This window comes from Pezoporus flaviventris, unplaced genomic scaffold, assembly GCF_033815535.1.
Source record: "Pezoporus flaviventris isolate CSIRO_AGI_PZ_B2104156 unplaced genomic scaffold, CSIRO_AGI_Pfla_v1 ptg000030l, whole genome shotgun sequence".
Taxonomy (NCBI): Eukaryota; Metazoa; Chordata; class Aves; order Psittaciformes; family Psittacidae; genus Pezoporus; species Pezoporus flaviventris.
Window position 1 is genome coordinate 4,861,868 of NW_026892578.1, and position 21,793 is coordinate 4,883,660.

General features: G+C 36.4%; 1 protein-coding gene across 4 annotated transcripts in view; it reads right to left on the reverse strand.

Moving 5' to 3' along the window:
* Positions 1-1,467: 1,467 nt before the first annotated feature.
* The window catches only part of TUBGCP5 (tubulin gamma complex component 5), a 29,137-nt gene continuing 8,811 nt past the window's right edge, over positions 1,468-21,793 (reverse strand). For 2 of the 4 annotated variants that reach the window (XM_061459768.1, XM_061459766.1), the window contains 17 exons: positions 21,187-21,304; positions 19,680-19,769; positions 19,103-19,196; positions 18,528-18,774; positions 18,130-18,332; positions 17,255-17,370; positions 15,720-15,988; positions 14,435-14,633; positions 12,362-12,550; positions 11,429-11,611; positions 11,080-11,164; positions 10,857-10,977; positions 9,582-9,760; positions 8,716-8,841; positions 8,057-8,145; positions 6,104-6,204; positions 3,988-5,030 (listed from right to left, as the gene is read on the reverse strand). In XM_061459768.1, the coding sequence (XP_061315752.1) occupies positions 4,957-5,030; positions 6,104-6,204; positions 8,057-8,145; positions 8,716-8,841; positions 9,582-9,760; positions 10,857-10,977; positions 11,080-11,164; positions 11,429-11,611; positions 12,362-12,550; positions 14,435-14,633; positions 15,720-15,988; positions 17,255-17,370; positions 18,130-18,332; positions 18,528-18,774; positions 19,103-19,196; positions 19,680-19,769; positions 21,187-21,304 (2,483 nt within the window). In that variant the 3' untranslated portion in view covers positions 3,988-4,956. Of the gene's footprint in view, positions 1,556-2,548; positions 2,729-3,987; positions 5,031-6,103; positions 6,205-8,056; positions 8,146-8,715; positions 8,842-9,581; positions 9,761-10,856; positions 10,978-11,079; positions 11,165-11,428; positions 11,612-12,361; positions 12,551-14,434; positions 14,634-15,719; positions 15,989-17,254; positions 17,371-18,129; positions 18,333-18,527; positions 18,775-19,102; positions 19,197-19,679; positions 19,770-21,186; positions 21,305-21,793 lie in introns of those variants that run through there. The other 2 variants (XR_009744464.1, XR_009744465.1) reach the window with 2 other exon arrangements.

Consider the following 21,793-nt stretch of genomic DNA (forward strand, 5'->3'; position numbering starts at 1 on the left):
GGAGTAGTCCTTTAATTCGTATGTTGTTTGGTTTGTTGGTTTTTTCCCCAAACAAGTTTCCAGTGTATTAGGTTTCCTTAAATAGCATCTATCAGAAAGTCTTTGGAAAGCAGGGATAATTTGCTAAACCCCCTAATTCTCTTTATTTCAGGTACTCTCTAATCCAATTATTCCACCCATTCCATACCACCAAGGACTCCCACAGCTTGCAAAGAAGTTCTGTGTCATTGCAAAATGTTACTGTTACCATTTCACCATATCATGGACACATCTTCGCAGTCCTATTTTCCCCAGTGCCACAATACAGCGTTTTTTAGGATGTGGCTCCTTATCCTTCTCTGTATACATTCATAAGCATTTTGAGTGCACAGACCAAATGAACAAATTTCACCCTTCACTGCTTCTTACACATTTATCACCAAACCCAGCTCAGCCAAAACTATAAAACACAAAAGCTGGATGCTTTGGTTTCTAAAGTAAAACGACAACTGATATTTTCCAGTGCAATCCTCCCTAAGCCCTTTTCCACAAACCATGCCATCTGAGCAATAGCTGCTGATCCTAAGGACAGGCCCTGCAATGCTCCTTCCGAAGGAACCTTTTGTGCAGGTGAAGGAGCTACTTCCCCAGTGCTGGAGCAATATGCTCTTCATCAGCATTCCTGCACTCAAGGTTATAGCTACCCATAAGGTCAGATAAAAAATACTGATGATGATGTGCAGTTAGTCAAGGTTTGTGTTGCTTTTCTATTACTTGAAACTAGAATTGGAGGACAACCACATTTTACCATCTGGATGTCTATGTTCTCATGTAACATGGCGCTTATCAGAACCATTTTAAAAGCGCCCCCTTCACATCACTCCAGCTGCCTGATTTAATTCCTGCAGTGCCTTCACGGCTCCCTGCTCTTCCCACTTTTGCGTAATTTAAGCACTGCAATGACAGTGCTTGATTAAAGGTGTTCAGGGGGTGTCCATGACCTGCTTCACTCCATACTGTATCCATCCTTCTTAGTTACCCCAGCCACACTGAAAGCGGGCCTTCTGGGCCTAGCTAAAATATACATGTATTCCTAATTGAGCTGTTAAACGATCTCCCATCACTAACTGGAAGTTAGATGTGTTTTTTATGAGGCCAAGGGCTACATTTGGGATTTCAAATAGCCCTTTCTTGGGTGGTATTTATTTAAACCTGGTATTTAACCCATGCCTGTCAACAACCTTTAGCGAGATCCAGAACACTAAGGTATCATGCTCCTAGCAATTTATGTACCCTACACCTAAAGCAGACGAACATCAGATAGTATGGCAGTAAAAAGCTAAATGGAATTGTCTGAAGGCTAGATAAAGCCTTTGTTCAAGGCACCATGCTAGCCACAGACATCCACATGACAATTTCCTGAAGTCCACCTATTTTCATTTTACTTCTTATATTTCCTTGGACTTTATAGTATTTATCCAAAGTCAGGAGCCCACAGGAATCCACATAAGAATTTCATTCCACAGCAGCCTGAGAGCTTCACCAGGAATCTTGTGGTGCTGCCTCAAGGTGTCTGCTATGTATAAGAAGCTGATGTACTCTGATTTTGCAACCACAGTCTACCCACCAACTCCCTGACAGACATGAACAAGCCTTAAATCCCTTGATTCTATTATAAAGCACATTCATTTTGCTCATGCAGGACACTAGAGCATGTACATTAGGCAATTCATCCCACCCACTCTCTACCCCAGCCCTGGTCTCTATCACTGGTAACTCTGTAAGCTATCCAGTCCCTAAGACCTGTGATCCTTCCCAGCAATAAACACACAGGGCAGCACAAGCCACTGTACAACACAATCAATACAAACTATATCAGTAAGGAAGAATTTTTCTGCAAGTGTGCAAGAGTATAGGAAAAAAGCTGGAAAATTGTAAATCTCTATGGTTAGTAAGATAAAAAGCACATCAGAGGGAATTTATTTTTATATATGTTTTTAATCAGCCTCCTGCAATTTAGAGATGCTATCTTTAATCCATGCTACCATGGAAACCACGCAATCAAGAACTGGTTGCTAAACTTTTGGGCATCAATAGCTTGATACAACCAGAGGTCCTCAAGGACCTAGTGGATAATTAGGCGTTATTAAAACTAAACAGCAAAGAAAGCCCTAGAGAATTTACTAAGTCTGTGGTAAAATGTGGTCTAGAAGCCAGAGAAAAGAAAAGGAGAAGGAAGAACAGCACTGAGCCAGATAGATAAGGGCTTCTATGCGGCAACTTTTATGAGAGAGTGCACCCAGAAATTAAAGATAAACAAAAGTGGGAATGAAGTACAGAGGAAACTGTGACAGCATCCAGTAATGCAGTGTGCTCTTCTCCAAAGAATTTTATACCCCTTCAGAAACTTAGACAGTTCAGTTTCCACAAGCTTTACTGGGTATTTTAATACGCTTTTCCTTAGCTAGACTTGACAACTTATAAAAGAACTATGACAAAACCCCCTTAAATCTATACACGCATGCAGTAAGTTAGGCCTCATTCTTCTAACATCTTTGCAATTGCTTACTTGAAATTCCAGAAGTGCAAGTGAAGCATACTCAAATGCCAGGTCTCCTCTGTCAAAGAGGGAGAGTGTCCAAAACTTAAAATTCAAATTAATTCAGAGATAACTGATAAAAATTTGGAAACAGGGTCAAAAAACATCCAGAAGGAATGGACCCAGGACAAAATCCAAGTAACAACATTGCTGTAAAAAAAAAAATTAAATCAATAAGAAAACATTACAAGAAAATTTGAGTAAATAAATAGCTAAAATACCCCAAACCTCACTAAAAGCCTTCTTCTTTTCCAAACAGGTAAATAGCCATTTTAACTACTGCCAGGGGAGTGATGAAAAAGTCTTGGTGGCATGCACACTGAAATGTACGGACTTGTTTTTCTGTGGTTCTAAAGAAAGAGAAAAGGATGCCATTAAGGAAGACTCATTCAAGGGAATTTGCCAGCTAAGTATTACTGACACGTGAAAAGCAAAGCATGAAGGATGTCTGTAATTAGAATCAGCCAACACTGCTACAGCTAGATATTCCTTTGTGCTCAGCAGAATGGAAGGTTAATTCCTAAGCAGGAAACCAAGTGGAACAGCAAAAGCTTTCACTTGCATGGGGTCTTTCGGATAAAATAAGTAAATTCTACAAAGGAATTTACTAGGAATAATTATTTCAACAACATGAAGGACTGAAGCTTTTTTTCTCCCATATCTAGTTAATATTATCCAAGGTAAGTCTACGAAAAGCAGTAATGTCACTGAAGATATCCACTTTATAGAGAGGAGAAATAAAGCAGTTACTAGTTAGATTTTTTTTTAAAGTATAGAGTACAAGACATACATATACTCAAAAAGTAATGAAGTAGTGCATACAAGTGCTGGACTTCCTAGTACATGTATGCCCTTTAAAACTATTATTAATCTATTCAGTTTTACTGCGTGAGAAAGAAGCAGTTAGAAAACATGCACTTGTCTCTACATGCAATAAACAACAAATGGGAACCGGTCATGGTAAAGTACGAATTACTTCTGTCAACAGGTGTCCACCTACCGCAAAATACATCCACTTGGAAAAGTGTGTCATGTGGTAGCAGAGGGCAATACAAACAGTGTTCTCTAAAGCAAAACCTCAACTCAGACAAACACAGAAAAACATGCCATAAGGCAGCAGAAAGTTTCCCAGTGTTACATTTCAAAAGGAAATGCATTTTTTTTTTCCTGAAAACATTTTATGGCTATAAATTGGAAGACTCTCTTGAGATCTCCTGTTTAAACAAGAATCCCAATATTCTTTTTCATTGAAAGCAATTATTAGTTCACAGATGAAGAAAAAACAGCTTTATAATGTGAGCCACAGAGTCTCACAGTTGGTAGTAATGTACTTCATTTACCTTGCAGAAACATCCCTCAAACTCTAGGTTAACAACTGGATTTCAGCAGAAACATACACAACAGTGAAATTCCAATTATTAAATCTTTTATTTATTCAACTAAACAAATAGATAAATGGCTATGATTGATTTTCTCTTCTGAAATGCAGGGGTACTGATGCCAGAATTACTGAGAAATGTTCACAGGGAGAAGACAGGGCAAGTCACCTTGCCCAGAATACGTTCCACATTTACTTCTCTAGAAATGTAACCTTCTGCATTACAGTCTACTGCTTTACAAGACATCAACTACTAGAAGTAATGTTTGTTTGCAAAATGTTTACAAGGAAGAGAACAGTCAAGTCATACCTGGCCACCTCTAAGACATCTCAACAATCCAACAGTTAAAACTAATGCATTACACACTGTGATCTTGATCCTACTTAAACTGACAAGAGTGACCGCTAAAATTAGTACGCATTTGATCATTCAAAATAAAAATATTGGTATCTTACAGTCTCAAATAATCCATTTTGATAAGTTAATCTTGTATTTTTTACATCAGCTTATTGTAACAGTAATAACTGTTCCCAAAGAGTTCTTAAGAACCATTAAGCAAATAAGAATGCTTCTTAGCCCTTTTTTCAAAGGAAAAAAGGCCAAAAATGAGCCTTTTGAAGAGTAAGAATTGAGTCACACCATTCCACACTGCCCTATGACCTATTCACAGTTGCAAAAGCAATGGAAAAGAGTAAATCAGCAATTATTTCTAATTCAACAAAAAATAAATCCTTTTTACAACATGAAATACATTTTCTGTATTTTAAATGAGATTGTTTACACAGGATGAATTTTACACTGTACATGGCTTTTGATGCTGAAACATATACGGAAAATACTGCCACAGCCAAAAGACTTTAAATACCTGTACATTATTTACATTTTCAACTATTTTACACAGCTCCAAACCCTCAGTGCCATTTGGCCATACACATTTCCAATTGGAATGTAAAATGATTACAGCTTTTTAACAGAAGAATGTCAACATAAATGCTGCTTTCAGTTCTTTATCAATTCAATGGACTCGGAAATTTGTTCCATGCCAGCCATCAGTGACAAAGCTAAAGATTCCACTGTGAACCAAACCATAAAAAAAAGTAGTTAATATTTGCATTACAACAGCCTGAAAATACTTATTGCAATATTCAATTCTGTAGTTTAAAAGGAAGATCCCAGTTTATTTTCTGAATTGTAACACTTCAGGATTTAAGACTGTATGAAATTTTATGAATCTCTGACATTTCAAACAACATTTCACCACTTTGATCATCAGTTATCCATTAGTTATTTTCAGCAGTAAGAACTGGTAAGAAATTAGCTCCTTTTTCTGAAATACTAACTGCTGAACACACACACAAAAAGAATAAACATTGTGAGGGGTTCCATGAAATAAGCCATTATCACAGAAGGTTCTTGCACACAAGCTCTTGTAGACTGAGTAGCAGTGATGTCAGATAATATTTACAATCACAGAATTATTTAGGTTGGAAAAGACCTTTAAGATCTCCAAGTCCAACCATCATCCTAGCACTGCCAAGTCCACCATGTCTCCAAGGGCCACATCCACGTGTGGTGTAGAAACCTGTTAAAATATGCATCTACATTCCAGCTAACCCCATTCAACCCAAACTGGCACGGATTAGCTATTTAAGCTAGTATCAGGCGGCAAGTAGACGCACAGACATGTCATCTTCTGCTTTTTCTGCTACAAAGGACATAACTTCCAACAGATGGACAGAGCCAAGAGCCTGGTACAGTTTGCAGCCGAGACACCATAATACTAAAATTCTATCTGTTCAAGATACTTCACAGCTAGCTGTCATCCAACAACAACAAAAATGCTCTTTCATGCCCTACAGAACTAAACTTAATTCATTTGTTTCACTTGCTTGGCTCCATCAGCATCCCCTCATCAAGAGAGCTGGTAAACTGAAGACAGCTGCCATTAAAAAGCATGGCACAAATACTCAAAAAAAAAAAAGTTAACAAGTTAAGTAGTAAGGTTTCATGTCCTTTGGAATACCTCACAAAGTGAGATTCTTTAAGATGTACTGACAAACATTAAACCAGATTGAAATGTAAATACAGTCCTAGTAAAGTTTGTTTCCCACTAAGTGCAGGTACGTGAAAAGCTTCATGTACTTACAGTGAGGAAAAGAGCCTCGACAGACAGCTTTGTTGAGAACAGTTACAAGAAACATGTGACAGTTCTTAAAATCAGATTCCATCTTCTCTATGGATTCCATCCTACAAAACAGTTTAACAGATGAATGCTTAACAGACTAGCCACTGCACTACCTTTAAAATATGACCAAAACTCCACAGTAAATGACAAAAGTACTCTTTGTATAGCAATCTGGCTTAAACTTACCGTATTTCAGTTATGCCTGTGCATACTACTTCTAGAATCAAAGGCAATTTTGACAGGAGCATCTGAGCACTATCACAACAGCATTAATTTCCTCATCATGTCAGAAATCTCAGCAGTGACAAGGAAGAACTGTCTGGTGCTACCTGACAACTGTTACTCCTACCTAGTTTTGTATTTTAAGACATCAGTTCCTGGTCCTTATTGCTTTAGAACTCATTGGGGTAAACCTACACTGACAAATAAAACAGGGAAAACCACGCTGCTGTACTATCAGCTCTTGAATTCCACTCTGGACTGTGCCAGCCAGTACTCACCAGAGAAGGGAGAAGATGGAGTTCACAGTAAGTCATTCCTTCCTGCCACCCCCACCCCCCCCAAAAGGATATGAATGATACTACATCAGCTATGACTTTTTCCTGCCACATCCAAGAGTAGATAACTACATGTCCCAAGTTTCAATCTATCAACAGACTTCACAAATTATTTTCAACACTTTGAATCAGAAAAGCACTCCAAAAATAGCAACTTCCTAGTGACAAAAGACAGCAGGATCCAAGCTCTAGGTAGCATTTATGCCAAAGAGAATTAGTCCTGAAAAAAATGAATGTGAGCCAGTCCACACCAGCTTGCCACAGGACCATAGATCAACCCTTGAGTGTTAGACATAGCCTTGGAGAGTTGTCCACTACCATTCATTCTGCAAGCAGCAAGTTACAGAAGCTAAAGTATAAACTGGGAGAGGAGCGCCTGGAGAGCAGTCCTGCGGAAAGGAATCTGGGGGTGCTGGTCAGCAGCAGGCTCCATAGGAGTCAATGTGCCCTGGCAGCCAGGAGGGCAAACTGCACCCTAAGGTGCATCGAACACAGCATCACCAGCTGGTCAAATGAGGCGATTCTCCCGCTGTATTCAGCATTGGTGCAGCCTCACATTGAGCACTGTGTGCAGTTCTGGGCCCAACAACTGAAGGAGGTACTCTAATGTATTCACAGGAAGGCAACAAAGCTGGTGAAAGGGCATTTGAACTAATGGAATCAAACATTTTGCATTAAAATATTGACTTCGAGGTCAATGGCAGAACTTTCATTGACTTCAACAGTTTCACCGTTTTTACCACAATTTTTTTTTTTTTTAACAAAGGCTTTATAATTTGGACAGTCCAGATTAGAAAAATAGGGAGGTTTAGAGATTAGATTTAAATGCAGGTGTTTTTCTTTAAAGGAAAACAAAAATGTATTGCCTTCTAGAATGAAGGCCAAACAAAATAATTCCATTTTTCAGAAACCAATTAATGAATGTCATCATCTAGCTGCCTACAACTTTAAGTCAAGGAACATGATCACAAAACAAACCTATGAACCTCTCATTTTACCAGTATCAATAAATGCGAAGGAAAAGAAAACCCTCTTTGTTGCTATGCTCTACAATCTTTTCAAACACAAGTTATATATTGGCCACCTTTTTAAATAGAAAATACTGAATACACACAAATGCATTGAACTTGTTAAGTTCTATCTAAAATAAACTGCACTTTTGCTAAGAAATAGCAATTAGCCTTTTGTAGATACTTTTCCAACTGGAGTGTAAAATGATTATAGCTTTTTAAAGTTAAACACCGAGCAATGTCCTTTTATTTCACAAACATACACACAAAAAAACCCCAAAAACCTCAAAATTGAATTCTCAGCTGTGAAATGATGACCATGCAGAATTTTAGGTATGTATACTTACTTCCAAGCTCCCAAACCAGCCTGCCAACGGTCTGCAAACATCAGTACTAAATTTAACACTTTCATTATAGCTTCTTTCACAAAGCTCACCTAAAATAAGGATCAAAACAAAAGGAATAAGTCAGAAATTAATTGCTAAGTACAACAATTTTCATTATTAAGCTACAGTGCAAAGGTATCCCATGCCATTTAATCTCAACTGTAAAAACAACCTCCAAAATACAACGTGATTTCTTCAAATCTGTGTTCTGCATTTGTTCTCTAATTCATTTCATGTCTGAGTACTTTAATGAGGACTACGCAGAGACAGCATGTGGGATAAAAGTCTACAATGCTATCCACGTACCTCTATTTCCTGCCACACCAGTGTGTATACTCCTCATTACATTACCAAGCCTCAGTTTGATCAAATCCTCCCATCTCTTTAAAACAAATAAGTCATGTAAAATCCAGTACAAAGAATTTAATTTTGTCTTCTCTCCTTGACAGAATTGAGCCAAGACTTGCAAGGAACACGGGATCTCAGTGTTGACACTGGAAGAGCTAGAGTTTCCTCAAGAGTAGCTGTATATTTCTTAGTATGTATGAATTGCAGAACAGGCAGCATAATTAGTGCTAAACTCAACGTATCAAATATGCCATTTGTTTTTTTTTACCCACCTTTTCTCTCAGTAGGCAGCGATCATGGATTGTAGATAGATATCTGTAATGTATCTTTATCAACTGATCTAAATCTTTGGCTTCTTCTACCTGATGCTGAAACTCCAAGCCTGTACTGTGAAGAATCTTAAAAAGAAGACCAGAGTTATTAAATTCCATGCTGCACACAAGTGCTTATGACTGTCTTCCAGCAGCGCCTAAAACTGCCTGATTCATTCATTCTTCTGTCTCATATTTTAGGCTCACTTCCCAAATTACCATCAACGACAACATATCATCAATAGTAAAACTTTGAGCTCTTCTTATGACTACACAATGGCATTCCTCACACAAATAGGAATACTGCCATTGCACAAGGGCAGACAGATTATCCCCAGGAGCTGATTTGGAGTTTTATTAAAGGCAAACAAAAGGCAACTGTAGAGCAGGTATGAATCTACAGGCTTTGCCTTTATATTTGAGAAGTCATGTTTATGCTTTTGGGTCTGTGTACTAGAGATTTTTGAGAAGGATCTGTTTAACTAAAATGTCTGTGTAACACTTTCATAAGCATAATAGCTCTTAAGAGAGTAACAGCTTACAGAAACCTATAATAGCTCTTAAGAGAGTAACAGCTTACAGAAACCTATTTTTACATGACTATGCTTCAGTCATCTAGCACTGGAAGAAACAGTCAAAAAGAACTAAATATATCCAAAGATCAATCATGTGCATGTAGACCTTCTAAAACATTTTTAGGATTACTGGTTTAAAACTGCCAAGTTAAAACTGAAACATGTTCAACCTAAAATCATTTTGAAGAAAGGACATTAGAATAAGATTTATACAAATTCTTAATATAAATGGAATTGTGATATAAGACAAACCCTAGTCATGATGTAGTTGTGGAGGCTGTTAACAAAATGCATGAGTTTCACTCTTAAGAGGAACATGCGATGTATTTGTTGTTTTATATTTTCTGGTTGTGGTGAAAATAAAGGAAGCATTCCTTGTTGTAACGAAGTTCCTTCCTTAACCTGTGGATTTTCTGCAGCACAGACTAGTTCTAAAAAGAAGAGGTAAGAGGGTTAACCTGTAGTACTTATGCGTACAAACTGTAGCTAAAATGTTACTTAAAACTGATTTTTATTTCTTATTATTCTGCACACAACACTGATACAAGATTTTTCTTGTAATTCAGATGTGTTATTATATAGCAACAATATGCTGAATAGTTTGACAGCATATGTACAATACAATTTGATAAATACTAGAACAGGAAATGCTATTTAAGAACTATTATGTGAACTGATAAAAAAAAAATCTAAATTAAAATAAATATATTTATTTTATATCTCTACAAAGGGGAAAAGACACAAAGGGCATACCCATAAAGCCATACCCATAAAGTTTACAGAAGAGAAAACTGTAATTTTAGGAAGATTACTAGTTAACCAATGTACAAAATAGAGACAGACCCCACTGACTTCCTAATTTATTTTTCTAGGACATGAAGTGTGTATCCATTTTATATGGGACAGGAAGAGTATAAACATTACCCTGGTGAAAGACACAAAGAGATCTCTTTCCATTACCCCCAAGTATCTAAATTGCAGCATAGAGGCTGTATTCCCAACTGTCCTGTCTTTTTCAATCTCAAATATAGTATTTGTTTTTCTTGTTTTCTTAACTTGCTGACAAGGTTATTACTCATAAAAATCTGGATTACACATACAGCAAAACATTAGGGTGTGGTGGACAGACCTTCTTTCAACAGCAAGGTCTGAAGAAAAAAGTAACAAGTGTCCAATGTAACTAACTAGACCTGAATGAGAGATAAAGGGAATGCATAAATAGCGCTGTCCCTGAGGCCAAAGAAAAGTGAAAAACAAGCCCTGCTTAATATATAATTTTCAATTTTCAAAGCTAATAGAGAGAAATATTTTACAGACTGCATCAAAATTCTAAGTAGTTTACTATTACTACTAGCAAATAGTAAATTTACTACTAGTAAATGATAAAACTAGTAAACTAGTTTTGTAAACTATTACTACTATTAAAAGTAGTACTATTACTACTCACTGCAGAAAGCAACAGACTATTTATGCTCTTAGACCACAGAACAAGTTCTTAGATTATCTTACATTGAAGAAGTTTCTTACCATCAAATCGTAAGACATCTAGACTATACTTGGCCCATTTTATTTGCAGTAAGAGCAGAAAAACTTGATTGTAAATTTTTTGGCACTCTAAGCTTATAACTATATCCACAGGCCAAGGAACCTAAGAGGAGGAGAGGATAATCAAAACAGAAAAGTAAATCACTTTAATGCAACATTTCAAATCTATTCTAGAATAAGAATTACAGTAATATTAACTCATTACCTTGTAACTCAATGTCAAACCATCTAAGGTGTGGACAGGGAGTTTCTTCTTTGCCGTATCAACACTTTCAAAGGATATAGATAACCTATGCAAGGAAAGGTGATTTAATTGGTGATAAACTGTTTTAAAATACTGGTTAGTTTCATTGATTTTTAATTTCTCATTCTAAATACCAACTGCCTGATTTAATCTGGGGGACCTGGGTAAAAGAGGTAACACTAGGTCAAAACTTCATTAAAACAGGGATTCTTTTAATGAGTATATGGCAATTCATTTTGTGCTATGCAATTTAAGTACATTAGTACAGGTAAGTGTGAAAGAAACAACTAAACTATATTTTGCTTTTTACCTTGCACTGTCCTCTGGATAGCGCTGCCCAACTGCTTCTTGAAGTTGCACATTTAAGAAAGCAATATTCTGCCAAGTTTCCTTTTCTCTGATTTTGTCAAAAATAGATGTATAGAAGTCATACATGGTATCGCCAGCTTCAAGTAAGAAAAAGTTTCTCATTGCCTGCAAATATTCCACAAGCCTAAACAGAAACAAATGTGTAACATTACCTCAGTCTTAATTATACAAGTGAAATCAAAACACAACTGTTAGAGAAACAAAAATCTTAAAAACTCTTCACTACAAGAACTCAGTACTGAACACACACTTAATAAAGTCCACAGGAAATCCTCTGCTTAACGCTCAGGTAGCTTTCACATGCATTCATATAACACAAAATAACCAAGCCATTTTTTTCCTGTAAGCAGGCTACGGAACAGCTTAGGGTTTGGAAATCCTGTCTGTCTCCCTAAAGAGAACTCAGAGAAGAGATGCAATTTCAGGGAGAGTTCTAAGTGACTTCAGTATGGAGCTCCAGAAAATCATGACACTGATTTTCCTTTTCTGATTACGTAGGAAATATAGTAGTGCTACTCCTCTCATAAGAACTGTGACTATAAAACCATTAACTATTTCAAACAGATTCCTAAAATTTCTTACAGTTTCAAATTATAACATTACTAAAAGTACTGTTTGAAACAATTCTGCCCTTGAACATCCACTGAAGCAAATTATAGCTTTGCTGTCAATTTAAGCTAGACCAAGTTTTCACCTAGGATTTTATCATGTTAGATCCACCTTTCCTCCTTAATGATTTTATTGTTTGTTATCAAATTGGAGTAGAAACACAACATAAAATGGCTGCTTTACTGTATGGTAGAGCACTGCTAATTAAAAAAAAAAACAGAGGAAAAAAAAAAAAACTTACGGAAAACCAAATCTACTTTCTTACCTGTAATCCTTTTTTAAAGTTTGCATTAGATTACCACAGCACTCCAAGTATTGCTTGTCTATGTGTGGATAAAGGCAAGACCTCAGTGTCAGTTCAAAAGTCTGGCAGGTCACAGATTCTGAGGATCTATCCACACAAACATCTCCACCAGTAAACTTTTCATGAAAGTCACCCTGTTCCAAATATAATCTTCAAAACAAAACAAACTACTTAAGGAAGAAGGTTCATAATTCATACAATATATAAACAAAAAATGTCATATCTTCAAGGTTTTTAATCAAAATTGGATACTCTAAAATACATGGTGCAGAAGTAATAATAAAAGCTGTTTCATAACTATAGTACATATCAAGCCTATTAAGTGATCCTTCATACTGGTTTTCGATAACCATTTATTAGGACACCAAAAAGGATGGCATACTAGAATCACTTAACTGCTCAAGGAATAATTCTGAAAAACAACATCAAGTTCGAACACTATACAGCTTAATGAACAAACCCATTAGCTCTAAAAACTATACTGTGCTTATACAGCAGCCAGGTGAACTTCCCAGGAAAGAAAAATAAGGAAACAAAGTAAAAATTTGAACAACCAAAAAGCCCAAATAAACAAACAAAAAACCACCACACAGGTCAAACTGGTTTGAGGCACCTTAAATATGGGAACCCTATATATTACCTGTGATATTACACTGTGAGAAGAGAGTATCTGCAGTCTGCACTTGGAAAGCTTAATTATATTGTCACAGAAATAGAATCATAGAATAGTTAGGGGTGGAAAGGACCTTAAGATCATCTAGTTCCAACCCCCCTGCTATGGGCAAGGACACCTCACACTAAACCATGTCACCCAAGGCTCTGTCCAACCTGGCCCTGAACACCGCCAGGGATGGAGCATTCACAACTTCCCTGGGCAACCCATTCCAGTGCCTCACCAACCTTACAGTAAAGAACTTCTTCCTTATATCCAATCTAAACTTCCCCTGTTTAAGTTTAACCCATTACCCCTTTTCCTATCGCTACAGTCCCTAATGAACAGTCCCTCCCCAGCATCCTTATAAGCCCCCTTCAGATACTGGAAAGCTGCTATGAGGTTTCCATGCAGCCTTCTCCAGGCTGAACAGCCCCAACTTTCTCAGCCTATCTTCATACAGGAGGTGCTCCAGTCCCCTGATCATCTTCGTGGCCCTCCTCTGGACTTGTTCCAACAGTTCCATGTCCTTTTTATGTTGAGGACACCAGAACTGCACACAATACACCAAGTGAGGTCTCACAAGAGCAGAGTAGAGTAGAAGCTACTTGTTGTCTGAATGTATTGTAAAAGGACGTCCAGCTCAGAGCAGCTCCTGCCTTGACAGACTGGATGAGTCAGACACTGACTTAATCCATCAATTTTGCCACATGGGATAGTCCCAACGAACAATAGAAGTAATAGAGTCTTATCTACTATTAATTATGATTTCTTAAAACAAACTCCTCCTAGGAATGAAATGAAAACATGTAAATCACCAACTAGTATTCAGAAAAAGATAAACAGCTATTTTCTTATTTGTAATCACAAAGTAAGATTTTCAGAATTCATATCTCCTCCTGATTTCCAAAACATTTAAAATCTCTATAGGAGACACATGAAGAATTTTTATGCAACTAATATGAATTTTGGAAGGCTTTTAAAGTTAAATTATATAAGCACATCAGAACAGAAGCTGCATTTGTCAAAGACTATCCTGGTGCTAATCAGACATCATGTACAAATTCCAAGCAATCACATTTAAACATTTAGATTTTACAACACTAATAAAACACTTACTTGCTAAAAGCCTGTTATGTTAAAGACTGCTCCCGTTTCTACCCTAACAGATGTAAGCAGCAGATTCTTCACTGATTTTAATTGGTTTTCATCAACTAAGCACAAGGGTAGTATTTATTTAGCTTCTATCACTGGCTGTTGGTGCTCCTCTTTATTCTCTGCTTGCCTGTTTGCAGCAGCAGCAGCAATAAAAATTTAGTCTACCAAATGTCACCAGGCAGAACATTGCTCTCAACAACACAGCGGATGGATCAGTCATTTACCTGGCAAAATTAATAGCCAGCAGTGGGTCATGGACATCATCCAGTTCCAAGTGTCTTTCTGCTATAGACTGCATCTTTATCAGGCTCTGCTTTGTGGCCTGCTGTTCTGTAATAATATCTGGAACAGACTCTTCCCCATGCCGCAGGCGAGACTGCACCGATTCCAAGAACAGTGTATACAAACTCTTTCGTTCAGCATCTAAATTGGGCAATGTGTTTAACTGTAAGATTTTGTTCTAAGAGAAAACATTATCCGAACTAAAAGAACAACTTTATAGTCCAACATTTACTTGCTACCTTTCAACATACTAAGTTTAGGCCACTATTCAGTGGCCTAAATATATATTTAAATTAGTATTGCTAAATACTAATATTTAAATTAGCATTTTAGCAATAATATTTAATACATAATCAAATAATCAATAATAAACAATAATCAAATAATAAAGCAATAATAAGCAATAATCAAATACATATTTAAGTTAGTATTGCTAAAACAGGAGGACTAATCCAATGCCTAAGGTCAGGCAGATGTTCAAACTGGTTGCTGAATGGGTGTCTGAAACATGAAATATTTCTGAGACTGTTGGAGAACTTCCTCAGGTGAACAGCAGTTCATTCTTAGCACCTAAAACAACCCTTCAATATTCACTGGAACAGATAATACTCTCATAGCAAAAACAGGAATAAGCCCACAGAGTCTCCAAAATAATTTAACTATCTCTGCCTTCTAAACATCAAGAAATGTCAAAATAATTATTTTATTTCCTTAAAAAAAAACAAACAAACCCAAACAGCATTGGGTAAACTGTTGTACTATTTTACAATCAAGACACATACCCCAAATATCCAAACAGCTTTCATTTGATTATTAGTAAGCTTTTTTTTCAAAAAAAAAAAAAGTTCCACATCCTATCTCAGAACTATTCAACCACTTAGTAATTAAAAACAACTGTTTATTAAAACAAAACAGCTTTAGAATTAGAACATAGAGGCTGTTTCCTTTGGTCTCATAAAACCCCAGTTTTGCAACCACATGTAAAGAAGCTTAAGAAAAATTTAAAGCAACAAAAAGCAAAGGGAATACTCAATCTTTATTCACTTTGCTCTTTTCACATGTTTGCAGTGGAAGAGTGTTTTCAATCAGACCTGAAGTTACCAGTCATGATGCTGATGTTCAGCCTGGAGCACTCTATTATTCTAGAACCATGCAAACATGAATACAAAAAATACACCCATACTGTTAGATACCCTCAGGCATTATAGTCCAAAACTGACACCTCACCTCTTGACGCTGCCTGCTGTGGAGAGCCATCTTTGCATTGAAGATTCTTCAACAGCTGCATGGACTTTCCAGCCATGATGATTTGCTTTAGCACAGGTTTCAGAAAAGAGACCATAGTGTGTTGCCTGCTTGAAGGGGCCTGATCACTACCAGAACTGGCACTGGCATTATCACTCATCTTCTCCTCATTCTCCGTCTTCTCTGACACACTATATAATGTGTAGGTAGCATACCAAAAATCCCTGTGATTAACTGGAACATTCTTGTTTCTGTGAAGAAATAAAAAGCTGATGAAGATTTCCCTTTTCAAAAGATAAGCATCTTCTAGTAATGAGGTTTCATCATCTTCACTCTATGCTTTGCCCTTCTCTTGAATTACCCACAAAGCACTTTTGAAACTGTATGGAGTAAGCTCATCCGTATCACAAACTATCCAGAGACCTCTAGAAAGGATGATAGCTTCAGCAGGGCAAAGAATCAGCTCACAGGAGATATAAAACCATATAACCAATAAAACCCCCAAAACAAAGTTTTGAGTAACTGTAATGAAATTTGTTGAGGAAGTTAACTATTCACAGTGGCATGCATCCTTAGTAACAAAAGTATTAGTGATTGACTTGCAGATTTATTTAAAACCTACAATGAAGCAAACACAACTGGGAAAGCTGAAAAATTCCAGAGTAGGTGAAACTACATTTGTAGTATGCTTTGATTTTTTTTTTGTGTTGCTTACATCAGATACACTGCTTGGTCTTTGAAGTCTCATGGAAAACAACCTAAATTAGATAATTAAAATAAAGCACAAATACAGATAAAAAAGTTGAAAGCTACCACTCCTGTTGGTAGCACTGAAAGCACAACTACAGAACCATGGAAAGAAAAGTCAGTATGACATGATAAGGATGTTAAAGATCTCAGCTACTAGGGATTTATTAGAGCAGCACTACAGCTGTTCTCCTACTTTATGCTTACCTGCTGTAAAAGACAGAGGTTCAATTAAGTTTGGCAGATAGGGGAAAATGGATTTGCAACTATGAGCCAAAATTCTATTTTCTAAACTTGCTTTCTACTTCGAGCTGTCAAAGGAGGGACCAGCAAAATGTAGCATTCAAACAGAAGAAAAATTAACAGCTAGGATGTTTATGACATGTGCAATGAGTATTTTAATTCTAAATAGCATCTGATTTATAACAACCATAGATTAGTATAAGTATTTTTTGCAAATGCCTTGGTTTTGAAAAGAGTTAATTGCTTTTAGAAAAGCTAACACACTCAGATGGCTGATAATTTATTATAGATGGAAAAAATAAAACAATTGATTTCTATTGCAGGACACTGTCTGGTAGGGCTCCAAACCTAATGCAATTTCCCTAATGGGAAATTTGAGACAAGTTATAAAAGTATGACTAAGAAATTAATTCTACTTAAGCAAAATAGTGTTGGAACCCACTTTTATTGTCACTCGTCATTTCCCAGGTTCTATCTTGTATTCATACTTGCACAGCATTATGTGCGCCCAGTACCAGCATCCCTACCTCTGAATGATAAATTCCTTTGCAGGATCAAACAAATTACCATGGACTATCCACTCATCCACAGTCTGTAAGTATGGCCTCACAGTTTCAACCCAGAGAGAGAACAGAAGGGATACCTGAATTTAAAGGAAAAATAAAAAATAAAAAAAAAATGGGAGGGGAGAGAAAAATGGCTGAACATTTTTATACTAAGCATTAGAAGCAATATGGCAAAGCCCAACCTCTTAAATATGTAACTGTAGCTTTTAAGATATACATGACTACACATAACGATTTTTAAATATAAAATGTTAAACTAAAAATGACAGCTTTAGTACTTTTAATGTAAGCCCACATTGTGCTTGCTTCCCCTTGCTACTTTTGTCATCAGTTACACCCAAACAGCAGTTTTCATCTTTTTCACTCTAACATCTCTTGAACAGTAAGGTATAGTCATAAAATTTTCTGTGGTTTTATAACACAGAAAACAGGAAGACAAAAGGACATAATGACATCAACTATATTTTTAGTAGTATAATCAACAAGTTACTGTAAAAGCCCAAACCCCTGCATTTCAGCTTTAACTGAATTATGCAGCTGTAGAAATAGAATGAGGAAAAGCTGCTCCAAAACTCCCTCTTCCGTAACAGCTTCTTGGCCTCTGCCCACAGTTCCTCCCATCAGTCCTAAAAGTGCACTGTTGCTGATCTCATCATAAAGCAAATTTTGTCCAGATTGAGTGAACTCATGCGAGAAAACAGTAATGTACTATGGCTAGCAAATCTGTCCTCAATCCTCTGTAGACAAAGGCTGGTGTACTCCATCACCATAAAGACATTTAAGTTACTGAATTTTCCATTGTGTGATTCTACTAAGGAAGGAATTATCTTCTCTACCGTTTGCTCAGACGCTTCTCCAACGCTGTCATATTCAAGAATAGCTTTGTAGAGAGTATTAAGCAGATGAGATGCTCGTACAACATTTCTAGTGTCAGGTGGCACTTCTGCTACTCCTGTGCTGAAAACCTTGTGAAGTACTTTCAGCTGTGCCAGTCGGGGAGACAATTTATCTATTATTATTGAAAGTGTGACAGTTTTATCTGGAAAAAATAAACCAAACATGTATAAAAGTAACATCCATCACAAAAATTTTTTTCAATGTTATTAATGAGGTTTTAAAATACAGCATGGCATCTTTCACAGTTTCAAAATGTATCTGCATAATGATTTTCATGTTTCCCTCTTATAAAAATTTCCTGTGTGCCCCCTCTAGGAAAAATGCCCTTGCACAGTACCTTTGTTGATTATGCATTTTTCAATTTCAGTAAGTTCTTCTTTAAAGCTAATGAAATATTTATACAAGGCCCACATAAAAGCTTGGTAGGTTCTGAACGGGGCTTCGGTAGTTTTCTTTGGAGTAGAAACTGTTCCAGGCATTATGTTTTCTGGGCTGTGTCCCATCACTTCATCAATAAACTTTTGTAGCCTAAACACAACCTGACCGTATGCCGCTATCTGCTCCAGTACAGATCTCAGGCAATTCTAGAAAAGAAAAAACCCAACCTTTTTAAAACCATCTAACAAAAATTTGTTAAGAAAGCCTACAAATGAAATAATGAGGTATTTTTATGAATTAAAATATAATAAAATCCTGCCATCTCTACTCCTTCATCACACTCTCAGATATAGGAACAGTCCATCCAGTTTTATTTAGTCAGATCTTCTTAATTTAGCCAAAAAACAACTGTGGGAATGTGATTTTTCTGCAGGCAGTTTGATTTTTCCACAGGCAGTTTAATTTCCTATTACCCCCACAAATTACACCTTCCTAATGCCAGATATATTCAGCTGAGATTCAGAAACAACTTACATGGGTTAAATGAGTTACAGTAATATCATTCCGCACAGCCACTTTTCCATCATTCAGCTGAAATATAAAAAGCTTTTTGACTCCTGAAAGTAGCCTTGAAAAGAAATAACAAAATAATTAGCTTTCTTTGCCTAAAAGTTTCTTTTCTTCAAATAACAGAGGACCACAGATCAACTACAAAGCTATTGGTACTTTAAATTGTTGCTAGAACAAGAACAATAAAACCCTGGCATCAGTTAAATATCTCCTAAAGTTCCTTTCCAGTTGAGATAATTTCCAGCTACAGGATGTCTCAAAACTGGACACTGTATGAAAAATCCATAGGGGCAGGGTAAGAACACACTGGTGCCCCTTAACAGTTAGACTTGAAGAATCAATGCGTACAAGTAATAGTAAGCTACTTTCTTCTTTAAGAACCTGAACGGTTAACACACATAAGCAGCACCTTTATTGTCAGCAATGGTGCAAGCTAAAAGCTCATTAATAATTCTTCCTTCACACAATATCAAAGATAAGTCTCATTTCCTTCAAAGAAACACTAGAAGCTAAAATACAAGCTTTGGGATGTTGCTCTTACCAAAGAGTTTCCCGTATAACCTGCGTTTCAGTGACTAGTGTTCTCTCGTCTGGCACATATAAAGGATTACTGGTGTACAAGTGGTGGTCCCTTAGAAAAAAAGAAATGAAAACAATTTTTATGGCTGAAATAACAGCTGACTCACCTCGAAGTAAGAATGACACAATAAACTTAAGACTCCCGTTAAGTTCTCTTTAGTAGATTCAATGCTTATGGTGGAATTTTAAGTACATAAACAAAAGCAGCATTTGCTTTCGCATTGTTAAGCAAAATATTATGGAAAGCATTCAAATATCATTTAGTCATAGACAGCAAGACAAACAATTGACTAGCAAATACCAGAAGCACTGAATATGTGTTCGCTTGGGTTTTGCGGGTTTTGGTTGTGCTTGTTTGGGTTTTTTTAAATTCTTGATCCTTGATTATTTTATTATTTCTCATTCAACACTGAAAATTTATAGTTACTTTCTGTTAAAAACACTGAGTTAAAAAGCATGGGTATAAGAAAATTCACACTTTTGCCTAAAAGTTTACTTAATAAATGGAAACTTTCTCTTATGACCTCGTGCTACACAATTCTTTGTAAACCTTCCACAGTATTTTTCATATTTCAGTGAACTATAAACGATTATTCATGCATGTAGTATTGTGACTCACTACTGTTATCAGTTGTAAAGTTTATGTTATCATGTTCAAAATTCAAAAATTCAAATTAAGTAATAGTGGTTATATATCATACATACATATATATACATATATAAATATACATCTGCTAACAACATTGAAAAAGCAATGCAAAAGCACTGATTTATGCTACTGATCCAATACTTACTGAAAATTTTGGTTCATAACTGGCTAGATAAATTTGCTTTAGTGTCAGTTGATTAACTCCTTGATTAAGAAATTCATTAAATTAATGAAGCAAAGACAAATCTACTGAGCTGCATTACTGCAGTACATATACATCAGAATTTGGGACAGAGGGAAAAATCCGGGGGGGGGGGGGTGGGGAAGAGTGTTGTTGGTTTTGGTTTTGGTGTTTGGTTGTTTTAATTCTCAGTTTCTTTCCAAAACCACAGAAGATCACAATGATATAGTGCTTTATGTTCCTTCCCCACACAGAATGGACATTTAAGACTAACTTTGTAAGGAAGACCAGAAAAACAAACAAAAACTTAAAACTTTAGAGAACTCCTCCCATATATATTAGTCCTCAGAGACCTTTGTAGGGGTCAACCCAAACAAAATTCACAGTAAGATTTGCTTCTTTGAAAAGGAAAACCCTCTCTCTTATGTGACAAACTTCATAAAAACTAAATAAAAGAATCTCTTGATAGAAAAAACAGCTCATTTGTTCATCTCATTAATTCACACCCTTTTAATTCTGTTTGTAACAATATCTCTAATAATTATATTATCTTAATACTTCCACAGTAATGACATTTAATAAATCATAATTTAGTATTATATACCAGCAAGGAATATGTACGCAATCCTTTTTTCTTACCAGACTGCAGCTAGGTTGGAATGCAAGTGCAAACTATGTGAGAAACGAGGAGCTCTTCCTGTCCAGTACTGGGGAACAACATGCTGCTCCAGCCAGCTGCGGGCATCAGGCTCACCAACTGTGAACACACCTGACAGTCAGTGAGGTATTTTTATTTAGTCAGGAAATGCTTATAAACAGTTATAAAAGACAGGAGAAGGTTATTAATAAGCCTATCTGCTCAGCTGAAGAATCACAGATCTTTTCAGATATGTTACAATTTACAACTATTGAAACTGTTTAGTACATTACCTAAAAATGTTTATTTCATAAAGTGATTATCAAGAAAACTGTACCTAATTCCAGTTAGCTAGTTACTACTTATGCAACATGAATATTATATCTCCAATATTATATCTCCAAACTATAGTTTGGAGAAGAGGAGACTGAGGGGTGACCTTATAAGTGTCTATAAATATATAAAGGGGGAGTGTCACAAGGATGGAGCCAGGCTCTACTCAGTGGCAAACAATGATAGGACAAGGGGTAATGGGTACAAACTGGAACACAGGAGGTTCCACTTAAACTTGAGAAGAAACTTCTTCTCAGTGAGGGTGACAGAACACTG